This window comes from Aulonocara sp. 'chitande type north' Nkhata Bay, linkage group LG5 (assembly GCF_057382095.1).
Source record: "Aulonocara sp. 'chitande type north' Nkhata Bay isolate Kocher_YH1m ecotype deep benthic linkage group LG5, A_spYH_male_GT1.1, whole genome shotgun sequence".
Lineage (NCBI taxonomy): Eukaryota > Metazoa > Chordata > Actinopteri > Cichliformes > Cichlidae > Aulonocara > Aulonocara sp. 'chitande type north' Nkhata Bay.
Genome location: NC_141348.1, coordinates 26,082,672 through 26,097,021, shown reverse-complemented (window position 1 = coordinate 26,097,021; position 14,350 = coordinate 26,082,672). Strand labels below are relative to the sequence as shown.

The 14,350-nt window shown below is 38.9% G+C and overlaps 1 protein-coding gene across 1 annotated transcript in view; it reads right to left on the bottom strand.

Annotated features, from left to right (window-relative positions):
* cacna2d2b (calcium channel, voltage-dependent, alpha 2/delta subunit 2b) overlaps nucleotides 1-14,350 on the bottom strand; it is a 42,813-nt gene that overhangs the window by 15,496 nt on the left and 12,967 nt on the right. The window contains exons 3-9 of the mRNA XM_086292549.1: nucleotides 10,046-10,162; nucleotides 7,896-7,955; nucleotides 3,726-3,770; nucleotides 3,216-3,351; nucleotides 2,994-3,125; nucleotides 2,823-2,880; nucleotides 2,678-2,728 (exon numbers count right to left, since the gene is read on the bottom strand). Coding sequence (XP_086148675.1) covers nucleotides 2,678-2,728; nucleotides 2,823-2,880; nucleotides 2,994-3,125; nucleotides 3,216-3,351; nucleotides 3,726-3,770; nucleotides 7,896-7,955; nucleotides 10,046-10,162 — 599 coding nt within the window. The remainder of the gene's footprint in view (nucleotides 1-2,677; nucleotides 2,729-2,822; nucleotides 2,881-2,993; nucleotides 3,126-3,215; nucleotides 3,352-3,725; nucleotides 3,771-7,895; nucleotides 7,956-10,045; nucleotides 10,163-14,350) is intronic.

The following is a 14,350-nucleotide window of genomic DNA, read 5'->3' as shown; positions in this document are numbered from 1 at the left end:
AATTACGCATTTATGTGTCAAGAGTATTAACTAATCCTAAAGGTTTTGGCTCAGATGTAGTTAAAACTCGCAAAATGATGCTAAAGACGATCTAATTTTATCCATTTTTATGCCAATCGACAGTTGTGGAGAGCATAGACTGACACAGGGGTGTCAAATTTCAGGCTCAGGGACCAAAATTGGGTCAGCCAACACTTTAATTTAGCCCATTGAATGACTTTGGAAAATGTGAAAGAGGGCATAGATTTTGGAATTTCAGGTGTATTTTCATATGTTTTACAACCAAAGCATTCATACTATACCAAAGTAATTACAGTAAGTGATAAATAAACAATTAAATGACTAAAAAAACCCTCAGTTTTTTCACTACCTACTATGAAAAAAATAATTTTACTTTAACAGTGTTTATACCACAAGTCAACAAAGACTGAAAACCTGAGACTTACTGCTGAAATTGCACCTTTTTTTATACTGAGGTATCTCAGGGATTAAACTTCTTCACACTCACAGGAAGGGCACTTTACTGGTTCACTGCTGTGCCTGATACAAGTATGTCTGGCAATATTCAATTCAATTTTATTTATATAGCGCCAAATCAAAACAACAGTCGCCCCAAGGAGCTCGAAATAAAAACTCAACAGAAAAGTTCTGTACTGTAACTGTAAAAGTCTCCTTCAAAGTGAAGATTCTTTTTCTTGAAAACTTTCAAACTCTCTTCGTGAGCCAGGTTTAAAATAATTCAAGAGGCCAGTTTAAAAAGAACAGAATAATTCATAATGCCTCCACTAAAGTCTTCAGTAGTGCTGCAAAATCTCTCCTGCTGCAGCGATTGATCGGCACTGATAAATATATTCAGTGGTTATATAATGGTACTTTTCACTCCTTTACTTTCCACTTCTGTTTTAATTTTGTACAGTTTGCATTCAACAAAACACAAATTTCTGCAGTACTAGTGGAAATGTGATCTCAAAAACTACAGTAAAAATGTGGCTAAAAAATAAAGCTCATGAATACTGCATGGAAGAATAGATCTGAAAATTTGTTTTTGCATTTTTTGCTATCCTGATGTACACGTGATGAGCAACCAGGTTTCAAACTTATGAAAGGTCTGCTGATTTCCCACATTGAGCTTAATAATGGGATTAACCTTGCAGCAAGTACCAATGAAGTATGTCCTTTTACCACAATAGCAACCATGGGAACAGCACAGCAACAAAAGACTGCTGTTCTCGAGCGTGAGTTTGAATTCACTCAGCAAAAAAAAGCAAAACATTAGTGTCTGCTCTGCCATACAAATACAAATGTTTCTGATTAAAGCAATACTTGAAAAACATTTATGAAATATACAAATTTGCAGATGACAAAATGATGCTACAGCCAACAGCTTGTTGTTAAACAAAATACCAAAAACAGAGAGCAAAATACCTCATCGAGTTTGGCCCTAAGGCAGAAGGATTTTACTATTAAAGCAGTATTTCACACTTTATCCAACATAGTGCAAATCATGCTGATGAAAATGTTCCAACAGAAAGGCTCACACAGTGAAAACAACCAGGCTGGACGTGCAGGAAGTTAAAACAGGCACTTTAAATTGCCAGGGGTGAGGGGAAAAAATCTATATAGCCTAATGTCAGAATATTTTGCGTATTTTACGATACATTATATCCATACAGGGACACCAAATATTGATATTTTGTTGCATAAATTAAAATACTCTGGGTCTACGAACTAGAGGACTCATCACGCCTGTAGGAGGTAATCTTTCTGGAAACAGTTGCAGTCTGACTTGGACTGACCGCCATCCCTTTTTCAAAGGTTTGCAAATAACTGCTGTTTACTCAGAGTGCCAACATGTTGCCATCAGTATGAATGAGACTTTATCAATAAGCATAACTCAAGGGGACTCAACTCAGCTAGCTGCTGGCTGGTTGTATTCTAGTAACATTCCTATAAAACAAGAAGATTGTTGAGTGCAAATCTAATCATTTTCAGTCTCTGTAGACTTTAAGAGATATGTGATTTTCTATGATCTATCACAGTTGCTGTATTATCAGAAACAGATTGCAAGTATTTGCCAACTTGACCACATTCAATCACGACTGATATCAGACTGACTGTCAACATTTAGCAGGTTTTAGTGACAGCTTGAACGTCTCATTTTGCAGCAAAAAAATAAATAAAAATTGGATTGAACAGATAATGACAAAGTTTAACTTTGAGGACATAACGTGTTTGAAACAGGTGATAAATCATATGAATATCACAAAATGTTAAAAATTGCAATAATATTGCATCATCAGAAAGTGGTTAATAAAACAACAACTAAAGGGGATCATAAAGCTCTAACCTTCAAAATTAAACAGGGAGCAAAATGAAAGAAGGGCAGAGGTGAAATTTGCATGTTTAACAGTGAGAGGCACACAGAGAAAAACTCAGGAGGGGCATAAGAAAAGTAATGAAATTCAGTAAAATGACTGGATGTTACAAGAAAAATCCGAGAATCAGAATAAAAAAACCCCACATGGGCAGAAAAAAGCGATTTCCTGGACTCTCTGTACATTGCCAGCCAGTCTAGCCTTTGCTTGTGTACAGCTGTGATACTAAACTAAGATAACCATAAGAAAAATGAATGTTCATTCTCTGAATGGGTCAAAAGGAGTTTAGCAGAATTACTCACACGTCAACAAGGATGACCATGTCTTTGGGGGATGAGGCACCCTGGATGTACCTGTGGGGAACAAAGAAGAGGACACAAAACTTCATCTGCTTCAATCCAATGCATGCAGCCCACATGTAAACATGTTTAAAGCTGGAGCGCATACCAGGGCCTCCTCCTGACATCATACAGGTCAATTTTATCAGGAGCTTTCCAGGGTGTTGCTGCAAAAAAAAAAAAAAAAAAACAGAAGAAAATATTCACGTCATAGTATTTACTTTGACTTTGGCTTATTCACCTCCTACCTGACAGCTGGAACCTAAAAACTAAAACCTACCTGGATAATAGCGAGTGACTCCTGTCGCGCTCCCAAATGCTTGCCACAGCAGTGACGGATCCTCTCGACTATTCTCCATGAAGACTTTCTCCAACGCCTGCGTCCAGTTCAGTTCGTTTAGAATGACGGGAGCTAATCAACAAACAGTGAAATATTTTAAATACACACCTTAACCTTAAGCTAATTGCAAACATGTCTTTACAGACTGGGGACTCTACTTACCTCCTTTATAAATATCCGTGGGAATCTGAACAGCTGTGTAGGAATAGTTGACATTATTCTTGAAGTTTGGGTCATACACAAACTCCAGCTTGATGTGAGAGGGATTTTCCACCTCTCCTTCTCCATCCATGGAATACTACATGAACAGGAGGACAAGCACATGAAGCACAAACACATTTCTCTCCCTAATATTAATACTGTAGTTGAGTCAATTCAGGCTAGGTCAAGTAAGTGTAAGCCAAATACAGTGGAACCTCGGATTGCGAGTAACTTGACCTACGAGTAATGAGCAAAAAACTCATAGTCAGTGACTTATATAGAAAATACCTTTAAAAATGATTTTTATGTGAATATTTTGGGAGCTCGGAGCGGTCCATCAATCATTTCTCATGGGGAAAATTCTCTTTGACATACGAGGGTTTTGGTTCAGCGAATCATACTCATAAACCAAGGTACTACTGTACTTAGTTTTTTTTAAATAAAAGTTCAGTTTATTTGTCCCTTACTCACATAATCCAGCTCTGCCTTGGAATCATAATAAGCCATGTCCAGCTCCTAGTAGAGAACAGATGGAGATATGAAGAGGCTGCAACTGTGAAACAGTTTGAGGACAAGTAATCATATGCATGCATGTGTCAAGTCTGTCTCTGCACAGTTCTTCATAAGCGTAGCCACTACTTAGAATGTATGTTCATTTAAAATGATGCCCATCGAAAGTCCAAAACTGCATTTTTTAAATACTACAACCTTGTTTACAAACAAACAAACAAAAAAACAAATTAATGTCTTTTTAATAATTTAAGTAATATTTTTTAAAATTATATACAGAATTAAATGTGGTCCGATGCTGCTGAAATAAACAAGGCCACTCACTGATGAGTACACTTGTGAACATTCACTCTGAGATGAGTTTCTTTCAGCTATCTGTAAGAGTGACCTTCTCTGTTCTTTATATTTTATAAAAAGTGGACAAGCTACCTATACATGTTCATGATTTAGAGTTGTGCATACTCCTACTAAATCTGTATTTATCGTTCACATTCTCAGACATGCAAGTCACTCATACCTGCATACAACCCCCGTACGAGCATGGATGCCGTACGTGTGCTGATAACTAGCTGGATGGTCAGAAATGTTTTCTATATTGTCTGAAGTTTCAGGAACTTGCTGAAATGCTTTTTTTTATTCATGGTAGGATTTCAGCATGCTTTTGTGGATAAATCATCAAAAAGTTCCAAGGCAGTCTCATTTCAAATACTGTAAAATGCCTTTATTCTTATAGGACGGTCAGGTTTACCTCAAAAAAAAAAACCCAAAAAACCCCCCAATGCATTTCAGCAGGCAAGCCTTGTTATAGTTGTTGCTCTTAGTTAAATGTAGATGCAGAGACAATGTTAGCAGACATGTTGAATCACTGAATCCCATGACTATAGACCATGTAATGCCACCTAATGATTTTCTATTGTCGTTGACTGAATGGACGTTAACTAACAACATTAAACAGTATTTAAACAGACCAAAGGATGTGCTATGGAGGCTTTTTCAGTCCCCCTTAAGCAGGTGTATAACTGGGTCAAAGGGAAGAAAACTGTTAAATTATAAAAGAAATATTTGTTTTTTTCAAACACATTATTCAGAAAAAGATTGTTTGTCTTAATCTGGATCATGTTTTTTAAAATAAAATCAATCCCAATTTTAAATTATTTTAGTGTACAGCAGGGAGAAAATAAAATTCTTATATCTTATAACCTTTAAAGAGAATAAAGGGACTTTGCATACATCTGTATTTAGAAAATTAACAGATAGAAACATTATGGTACACGCCAGCAGCTTTCACCCAAAGTGGCTTAAAGAAAATGTCCCTTTTGCTCAAATCTAATGAGTGAGGACAGTCTGCACCCAGGAAAAGGACTGTGAGGCTAAATCTAAGGAAATAGCGTTTTCAGGAACATAGATATAGAAACACTATCCAACACCTGGACACACAAACCTTATTAGTTCCAAAACTAATAAAACATGAATTAGTCTTGGGGGAAAACATACAGTACAGAGGGAGAGACAAATAAACATATAATGACAGGAATTGGGGTATTATTGGGAGTGATGATGTAATGACCCAGATCTCCTCTGAACCACCATTGATCAGTTTTAGGAAGACTCTCATCCTACACAACAAACTGGTACACACCAATCAACAACCAGACTCCCAGGAACATGGCTGTGCCCAAAACCTAGAGAATCCTGTTTGATAAATCATGACGTTCTTTCGTGACTTAGCTCATGTGTATCTTTTCCAATGAGCACCTCAAATAGAAGCAGTTTGAATCCAGGGATTTGAGACTGTGTTGTTTTCTGTCTCTCTCGGTCAGGCCCCTCTCCAGGGTGTACCCCACCTCTTGCCCAGTCACAGCTGGGGGGGGGACAGGCACCAGCTGTTCCGAGACCCCAAGCTGGATGCACGGATCCAAAACATTTTTTCCCAGAGAGGAGTAACAGCCCAAAAAATGATTCCTCCATCCATAAAATGTTAACAAAAAGCACAAGAGCTTTCCAAAGTAACACTTTCATCTAAACAGCAGCCAAAAAAAGTACAGAAGTCTTTAGTTTAAAACTACATTTAAAAAAAAAGGAAAAGCTGCATTTGTGATGCTGTAACCACCAAATGTTTCCTATTGTTCGGTACTGTTTTCTGTTCAGCACTCTCACATTACAAATCAGTAGACAGGCTGTTAGGCTTGTGTGGAGCATCGCCATCTGTTACTGTCTTTACTTCAGAGTACGCGTGACATCTACACTGAGGTGGATGTGTTCCTATTTTTGGCCTGTTCTGATTACCAGATTTGATCTCCAAAGAGCGCCTTAGCCTAAATCGAGCTTAACATGACAACTCCATCAGTCTGCCGTTAGTCATCCTGTTGTTAGTAATATAAAGTTTTAGCACCTCTGAAAACACCGAGCTATCAGTCAGTGTTCTTTTTCAGTCAGTCCAAAGAAATGATGCTGCTCATCCAGCATGTTAACTTCTCCTATGAGCTCTGCTTCTTCTAACATTAATCTGTCAGCAGCGATAAAGGATAGTTTCATTCATATATGATAAAAAAGGAGACGTTTAGGATTTACTCAGATCGTCTCTTCAGTCTGTCTCTTTCTCATCATGCCACCTTTATGTATAACAATATGCTTGTTCCTATCTTTGCTAAGAGACAGATGAGAAGATGGGTATCACTCTTATATCCCTCTGCTAAATATAGAGCTCCACGCTAAGCAGGCTGGGTTGCTCAGCTTAGCATACATACTGGTTACAAGTGGAAACAACACCATCTCTATACAAATATTTATTTTTAAAAAACCCAAAGAGTAAAATTGCTAATCTTTGCTGATAAGGCCTTTTTACTTTCAGACTTTATATAGCACCAAATCACAAAAACAGTCCCATCAAGGTGCTTTTTACACTAAGGTAAAGCTCCCACAATTATGGAGATAAAACCCAATGATCAAACGACTCCCTTTAAGCAAGCGCTTGGCAACAGTGAACTCCCTTTTAACAAGAACAAATCTCTGACATAACTATGCTCATTTAGTAGCAGCCATCTGCCACAACCGGACTCAGCTTACAGAGATGGAAAGAGCATCTTTGAATGCACAGCATATCCAGGCTAATGGTGATGGTGTAATGGTGTGGGGGCTATTTACTTGGCACACTTTCGGCCTCGTAGTATTGATCATCATTTAAAAACTCCAGCCTACGTGGCCATGTCCTTCCCTTTATGTTAACAGTGTACCATCTTCTGATGATCAAATCACTTTGCCTACATTCAAAAACAGAGAAGAAACGAAAACAACGGCCAGTTAAGACGTGGAAATCTAACTGGGAGCCTAAGGCAACAGTGTCTACTCAGATTGTAGCGGATGAGCAAAAACATGTAGTCCTTTGAAATCACAGGGGAATTCAGTGCCTCTGAGAAGGACGTGAGAACCCATGTGAGAGGATGAGGTTAATCCCGTCTCATTTTGTCGGGGAAATGAAGCAGACCGAGTGGAAAAGTGGAATGCCAATGTGTGTAGGACTCAAAAGAACCACACGGCTGAGTGCACTCAGTCATCTGTTTCAGCCAGACGAGCGCAGCGCAGAGGGATCCACTCAGCTGCCTGGTGTAAATGTTTCTTTCTCAGGTCATCCCGTTTAGAGACACAGGGCTGAGAACATACCCCTGAATTATTTTATTCAGTGAATTCAAGATAAAATTGTACCGTTTCTAATATGTGAGGAAATGTGTGATGACAAGTATAATGACATGTGCTTTTTTTAGGGAAACAATACAGTGATTACAATAATATATATTATTGTAATACACTGTATTGTTTCCCTAATTTTTTAATTGACACATTTTCAAGTATTTCAAACATATAATTTTTTTGAAAAAATAATTTCCCCTTGAAATTACTATAGATTGACTCAAATCCACTACAGACACAAAAAACCTTATGAAGAAAAGTAAAGACGAATACGTTGAAAACAAAAACTCACCAAGGCCTTACAAGTAATTAAAAAAACACATTTGGAAATGGAAAGTAAAAGAAATGGAGCTGAATTGGCTACATGCACAACTATCAAAGCTATAAACTGAGTAACATTATATTTCTAATTTAAACTGAGAATATAATGTTATTGAGACTTACCTTGATTTCATCCTGCCACAGATGCTCCCGCTGGAGCCGCTCTGCTTCACTGGCTAACCTCTACAGAGACACAGCCACATTAGACAAGCAATGTTCAATTTCTCTAATCAGATGATTTTGGGGGAAGGTCACAATTAGACAGACTTAATCAGACTTGTGTTAACTGGTGTTTGTAAATGATACTGTGGTCCTGCATTTTGCAGGACATGAAATGGGTTCTCAATCTAACTTTTCTGTCTTTGCTTGCATGTGCACTATAAGCAAGTAACATTTGTATCTGTAGGTCATATCTTTACAAAACTTTTTTTTAGGTTTTGCACAAACAGCATTGTACAAAAGGACAGAGAAATGGATTGCATGTAGCCATGTGAAAATAAACTTCACCCTCTATCATTTCTAAGGTTTTAGGTATAAAGAGTTTAATTTATAAATTTAATTTAATTAAAATTTGATTAAAAAATCATCTGTTCTTTAAAAGGTTATAAAATTAAGTAACTATAATCTGCTGATATTCTGTATTTTGTTTTTGCTAAGCATGGTGCTCTAACTTATGTGCAAAAATCTCCACTTTATTCTGGTTTATACAAATGATGTTGCAAAGACCTTATGGTTTGTTTAGATGCAGCTGTCCAACCCTAAGCCATGCTGTTCATTTTAGAGAGAGGAGGCTTTGTCCTGGCAGCCCCTCCAAACAAAATGTACTTTTCTCAAATGTACTAATGCTAACTGTCGCAGTTTCTCTAAGCTTTGCTCAGGCAAATGGACTGATTCTTATATGGCGCTTTTCTAGTCTCCCGGAGTACTCAAAGCGCTCTATACAACATGCCACATTCACCCAATCACACCCATTCTCACAAGCACTTAGTGCTTTCTAAGTACATTCACACACATTCATTCATAGGCAAGGCAAGTTTATTTATATAGCACAATTCAACAACAAGGTGATTCAAAGTGCTTTACAGAGACATTAAAAAACAAAAACAAATAAAAAGCATGATTTAAAATTGATTAAAAAAACAGTAGATAAAATCAGAACAGTAGATAAAATCAGTAGTTAAAATGTAAGTTTTGAAATTTAAGCTTAAAAGTGTGGATTTGGTGTTTTATTCAAATGCAGCTGAGAACAGGTGAGTCTTCAACCTGGATTTAAATAATGTGTTTCAGCTGATCTGAGGCTTTCTGGGAGTTTGTTCCAGATATATGGAGCATAAAAGCTGAATGCAGCTTCTCCGTGTCTGGTTCTGACTCTGGGAACTGATAAAAGACCGGATCCAGATGACCTGAGGGATCTGGAAGGTTCATACTGGGTCAGGAGGTCACTGATGTATTTTGGTCCTAAACCATTGAGAGCTTTATAGACCAGTATCAGAACTTTAGTATCAGAACTTTAAAGTCTATCCTCTGACGGACAGGCAGCCAGTGTTAAGACCTCAGAGCTCCGATGGATGCATTGGAGAGCAACTCGGGGCTAGTATCTTGCCCAAGGATACTTGGCATGCAGATTGGAGGAGCCAAGGATCGAACCACCTTCCGATCAGTAGATGACCTGCTCTACCTCCTGAGCTACAGCCACCCCAGCAAATTCACCACTCCAGCAAAGATTGGCAGCTGTTTTGAGGCTTTTACCTTTGTGAATAACATTTCTCGCTATATTGGAAATGGTTTTATAATCCTTCCCAGATTGACAGCAGCAGCAATAATTGTTTCTCTGAGATCATTGCTGAAATCTTTTCCTCCTTGGCACTGTGCTAACACACAACTGAATGCTCCAGACCAGCAAACTGATAGATCTTTTTCTTTCAGAGAGGTGCACATACTTGATGATGTTAACTGGGTATATTTGATTATCAACACCTCTTAACTCCCTTAGATTTAGTAAATGTCTTGTTAGACTTTCACACACTAATTCTGCAGTTTGATTTTTGGTAATTAAATAAGGACACGGCATAATATGTCACGAGTTGCTGTGCATCTGAGATTGTATTTATCTAATATTAGAAAAATGAGAAGGACCAGATTATTTTATGTTGTGATAAGTAAGGCGTTTCTTTTACACGTTTTTTAAAGCAACATCGTATGATTATGGCATTAAGAAATTAATATTTAAAAATCACAAGACAAAAATATAAAACTTGAGGAAACATACTTACATCAAGTGCTTTGCGCTTTTTAGCCAGAAGTTTCTCAATATCCGAGGCCACTTTTTCAACAATCTTGCGAGGCTGATTCTTCACCAGACTAAACCGACGCCTTTCTTCATTGTATATCTGTAAAATTTGAATGGACAGCTGTTAAAAACGTGCAACATGTGCATCGAGTGCAAACCTCCCTCCTGCTGACTTTTCCAGAGATACGTTATCTATGAATAAATCGTTTTTTTCATGAACCTGCAGAATAAAAAAGGACACTGACAGAGTGTCTGAGACAGAGCTGTAAGATTCAAAGCTCGACAATATGCGAAAGCTCATCTGTTCATTGAAGGCGCACTTGCTGTGTCTGCGTGTACAGTCCAATTCTAAGATGTCTCCATTCATGCATAAGTATTTATGAACACTGTGTTAACACACTGAAGCGCCCAAAGTAATTTTATGAGCAATCATCACCATGTCATAAAAAACATATAGAAAGTAATCTACATTAGAGTTAATTTATGCTTAAATTAAAAAGGCATATTTGTATCACACAGCGGACTTTCTACAAATTAGATGCATGTTATACACATGGGGGTCTTAAGCTTGATACACCCAAATGACGCTCTTAATGCTTTTCTCTGCAGGGTCTGAATTTGAATTAGGCCGCACAGAGAAAGTTAAATTCAGAGCACCTGCCGTACAGCTTTGGTACAGCCACAGAAAGTACACAAGGAAACTTTACAGGTCAGTGGGAGACATCTGGGAATCACACTGGATGGATAGTGGGTGGAGCTGTATTGAGTAATGATTTTATTTAGGAGCAATACCTTCCACAATATTTGTCTTAGAATCATTTCTGCTCTGTTAGAGCTTAAATCGTGGCCACACTGCTAGTGCTGGTTTAGGCCCTTTTGCCTTCTGCCTTAATTTTTAATGGCGCTAATTCATCAAGGTACTGAAAACATTCTGGTTCATATTGACATGACAGCATCAAAGAGTTGCTGTAGATCTGTCAGGTACACATCCATGATGAGATTTTCCTGGTCCACCACATCTCTAAGGTGCTCTATAGGATTGTGTAAAGTAGTCAGACTCGAACGTCAAGGAAGGTGGTAGGGAAGCAGACTCAGCAGACATTTCGGGTTTCCAGAGGTGAGCAATTTATTTACAGTGAACCCCATCCTACATGAAACTTAACAAAACGTCCCCTCCAAACTTAATTAACAAAACAAAAAATACATCGATTTGGTAACTCAGCTCGCCTCTCCTCTCTCATCTGAGCCTGGCAGAGACTTACTATATTGTAAGAATAGATTATTGTAGTATTAGGGATTTAGTTGTATTAACGATAGTAAAGCATTATATTCGTTATTCATTTAAGTAGGCCATAGGTCAAGCTGCTAAACACTCACACATAGAGAACACACACAGAATTGGGAGAATAAGTCAGATGTGTATGTGAGAAGCAGAGGCGACAGAAAGGAGAACACAGTGTGCGAAGAAATGTGCAACAAGGACACGAGATAGGGAGACAGCAGATAGACAGACAAAGGTTGGTGACTTCTGTGTCAATGTGTGCTGTTGGGGCCAAACCTATGGCGTTATTTTTGTGCCACTATTCTGAGCGCATGTAAAACAAATTTGCAGGTGCAAGTGCTGCATTTTGAGAAGAAATTTATTTACAGCGAAGAAAAGCTCAATTTGAGTGAACAAAATTCATTGCTGCGTGCAAAAAATGTATTTCAGTGTTTGCTATTATCCATATACACTCAAAAACTGAGCCCCTCTCGCTCAGTTTTTGCATCTGCGCTTGCTCGCAATGTGCTGCTTGCGCTATCAACATTTCTGCCCGTGCACGTTCAGCTCTTTCTGTACATCGTTATATTTATGCCACAAAATCAGCAAATCACAGACTTGGATGTAAAAAAAAATCTGATTGGCTGTTTTGGTCTCCAATCAGCTCAAAATGACGAAATGCAATATCCCAGAATCCATTTCGTCCAAAACTCAAACGAGCCAGTCAGATTTTTTTGCATCCAAGTCTGTGATTGGTTTGGTTGGTTTTGTGACACAAATATAACGGTGTACAGAAAGAGTTGAACGCGCACGGGCAGAAATGTTGAGAGCGCAAGCAGCACATTGCGAGCAAGCGCAAATGCAAAAACTGAGCAAGAGTGGCTGCTATTGTGTGTGTGTGTGTGGATAATAGCAAACGCTGAAATACATTTTTTGCACGCAGCTTTTCTCCGCTCAAAATAAATTTCTTCTCAAAATGCATTTTGATGATTGATGCTGAACTGTGAAAATCAGTCAAGAGCCGTCTGTGTGCATGGGTGTTTGTCTTCCTCACTGGCAGAACTCAGGTGGTGAGGATGGGTAAGTGCATTTCCAACAGCATCACCATCAACACGAGAGCGCCACAGGGATGTGTCCTCTCGCCACTGCTCTACTCCCTCTACACTTCAGACTGTGTGGCCACCCACAGCTCCAACACCAAGTTTGCTGACGACACAGTGGTGTTGGACGCCATCTCCAACAACGATGAGGCGGCCTACATGGATGAAGTGAAGAATCTGGCATCATGTTGCCAGGACAACAATCTCCAACTGAATGTTGGCAAGACCAAGGAGCTGGTGGTGGACTTCAGAAGGAGTCAGCACAGAGACTACAAGCCCATTATCATCAATGGAGCTCCAGTGGAGAGGGTGCAGTCCTTCAAATATCTCAGTGTCCACATCTCCTCAGACCTGACATGGTCTGCCCACATTCAGGTCCAGACCAAAAAGGCTAGGCAGCGCCTGTACCACCTACGACAACTGAGGAAGTTCAGGGTCTCTCCAAAGATCCTCAGGATTTTCTATACAGGCGCTGTGGAGAGCATCCTCACACAGAACCTCACATCCTGGTTTGGGAACAGCTGTGTTAGGACCAAAAAGCTCTTCAGAGGGTGATCCGTACAGCAGAACGCTGCTGCAGGATTGCTCTCCCCCCACTTCAGGACACCTACACCAGGAGATGCCGGACAAATGGAGAGCATTGCAACTGCTCATCCACTTTGTCACAGATTGAAGCCATTTGAGTACAGTGAAGTTTAGATGGTGTGGTCGTCTGCTGCTGTAGACCATCTGCTTCAACATTTGTTTGTTTTTTTTAGTTATTTTTGACTCTTCTTATTAGCACAGAGTGTTTAACCTCTGACTTCTGATCAATAAGACATTTCTCAACCAGAGAGCTACTACTTTAACAGGTCACCTTTAGTCTACATGAACCAAATGCATCAAGTTGCTGCCATGTTATTGGCTGGTATTGGCTAGATATTTGCATTAACAGGCAGTTGAACGGGTTTATCTATCCCACATGCAAAGATGTCGGAGAAAGAATTAAGATAAGCCAAAAAGAAACGCAGTGCTCTGGATGAATCTGTTTGGCAAGCATACATACAGACTGCAAGAGGACTTTTCCACTAAAATTAGCTTTCTTCCCTAACTTTAAAATGTCCCAAATGTTGAATACTGACCAGATGCTTTACTGGCCCATGCTGCACAGATGGGAACATGCAGCAATGGGTGTTTCTGTGAACTGTGCTGTCTGTGAAGAACTAGGTCTTGTGTAGAATCCATCAAGGAGCACCACTGAGGACACGCATTATGTGGGTAAAACATAGACAACAACCATGTAGGAACATAAGTATTGAACCTGGTAGCATTTTCCTCATTAAATATATTTCTAATAGGGCTATTGAGATGAAATGCAAGTCAGGTGATTGATCGGGTCGATCTATCAGCTTCATGAGGACACACATATGATTTTCTCTTAGTATTTAGGTATGAAAACAAAACCAACAGCACAAAGAGACTTTAAAGCAATCGCCACAGTGATTCTACTTTAGAAACAGGAAAAGAAACTGAACTACTATAAGAAGTGGTTCTTATTCCCAGCCTTAGTGCTCACTGCAACATTCATATCCAACACTATCAGTACATTTTGCAACAATACGGTCACTACAGTCTTGACAGAGCTTTTTGCTTTTACTCATAAAGAGATGCTTCTTATGTGACACCGTGCCAAAGAAAAACCTTTTCATGGGCCATCAAATAGGACTGAAGCCTCTAATATTCTAAATGAATATGGGGTAGGCCTGCTTTTAAAATAGCAGCTGGGGCTTTTTTTTTTTTTTGGGGGGGGGGGGGGTTGGCTTTGATAAAACAATTTATACCTGTGTCATTCCACTTTATTACACATAAGTTCCTTTTTGGACTTATTTGTTTTGATTTCTTTCTATGTCTAGATTACATCAGAAAATTTCACATCTATAGCCCCATT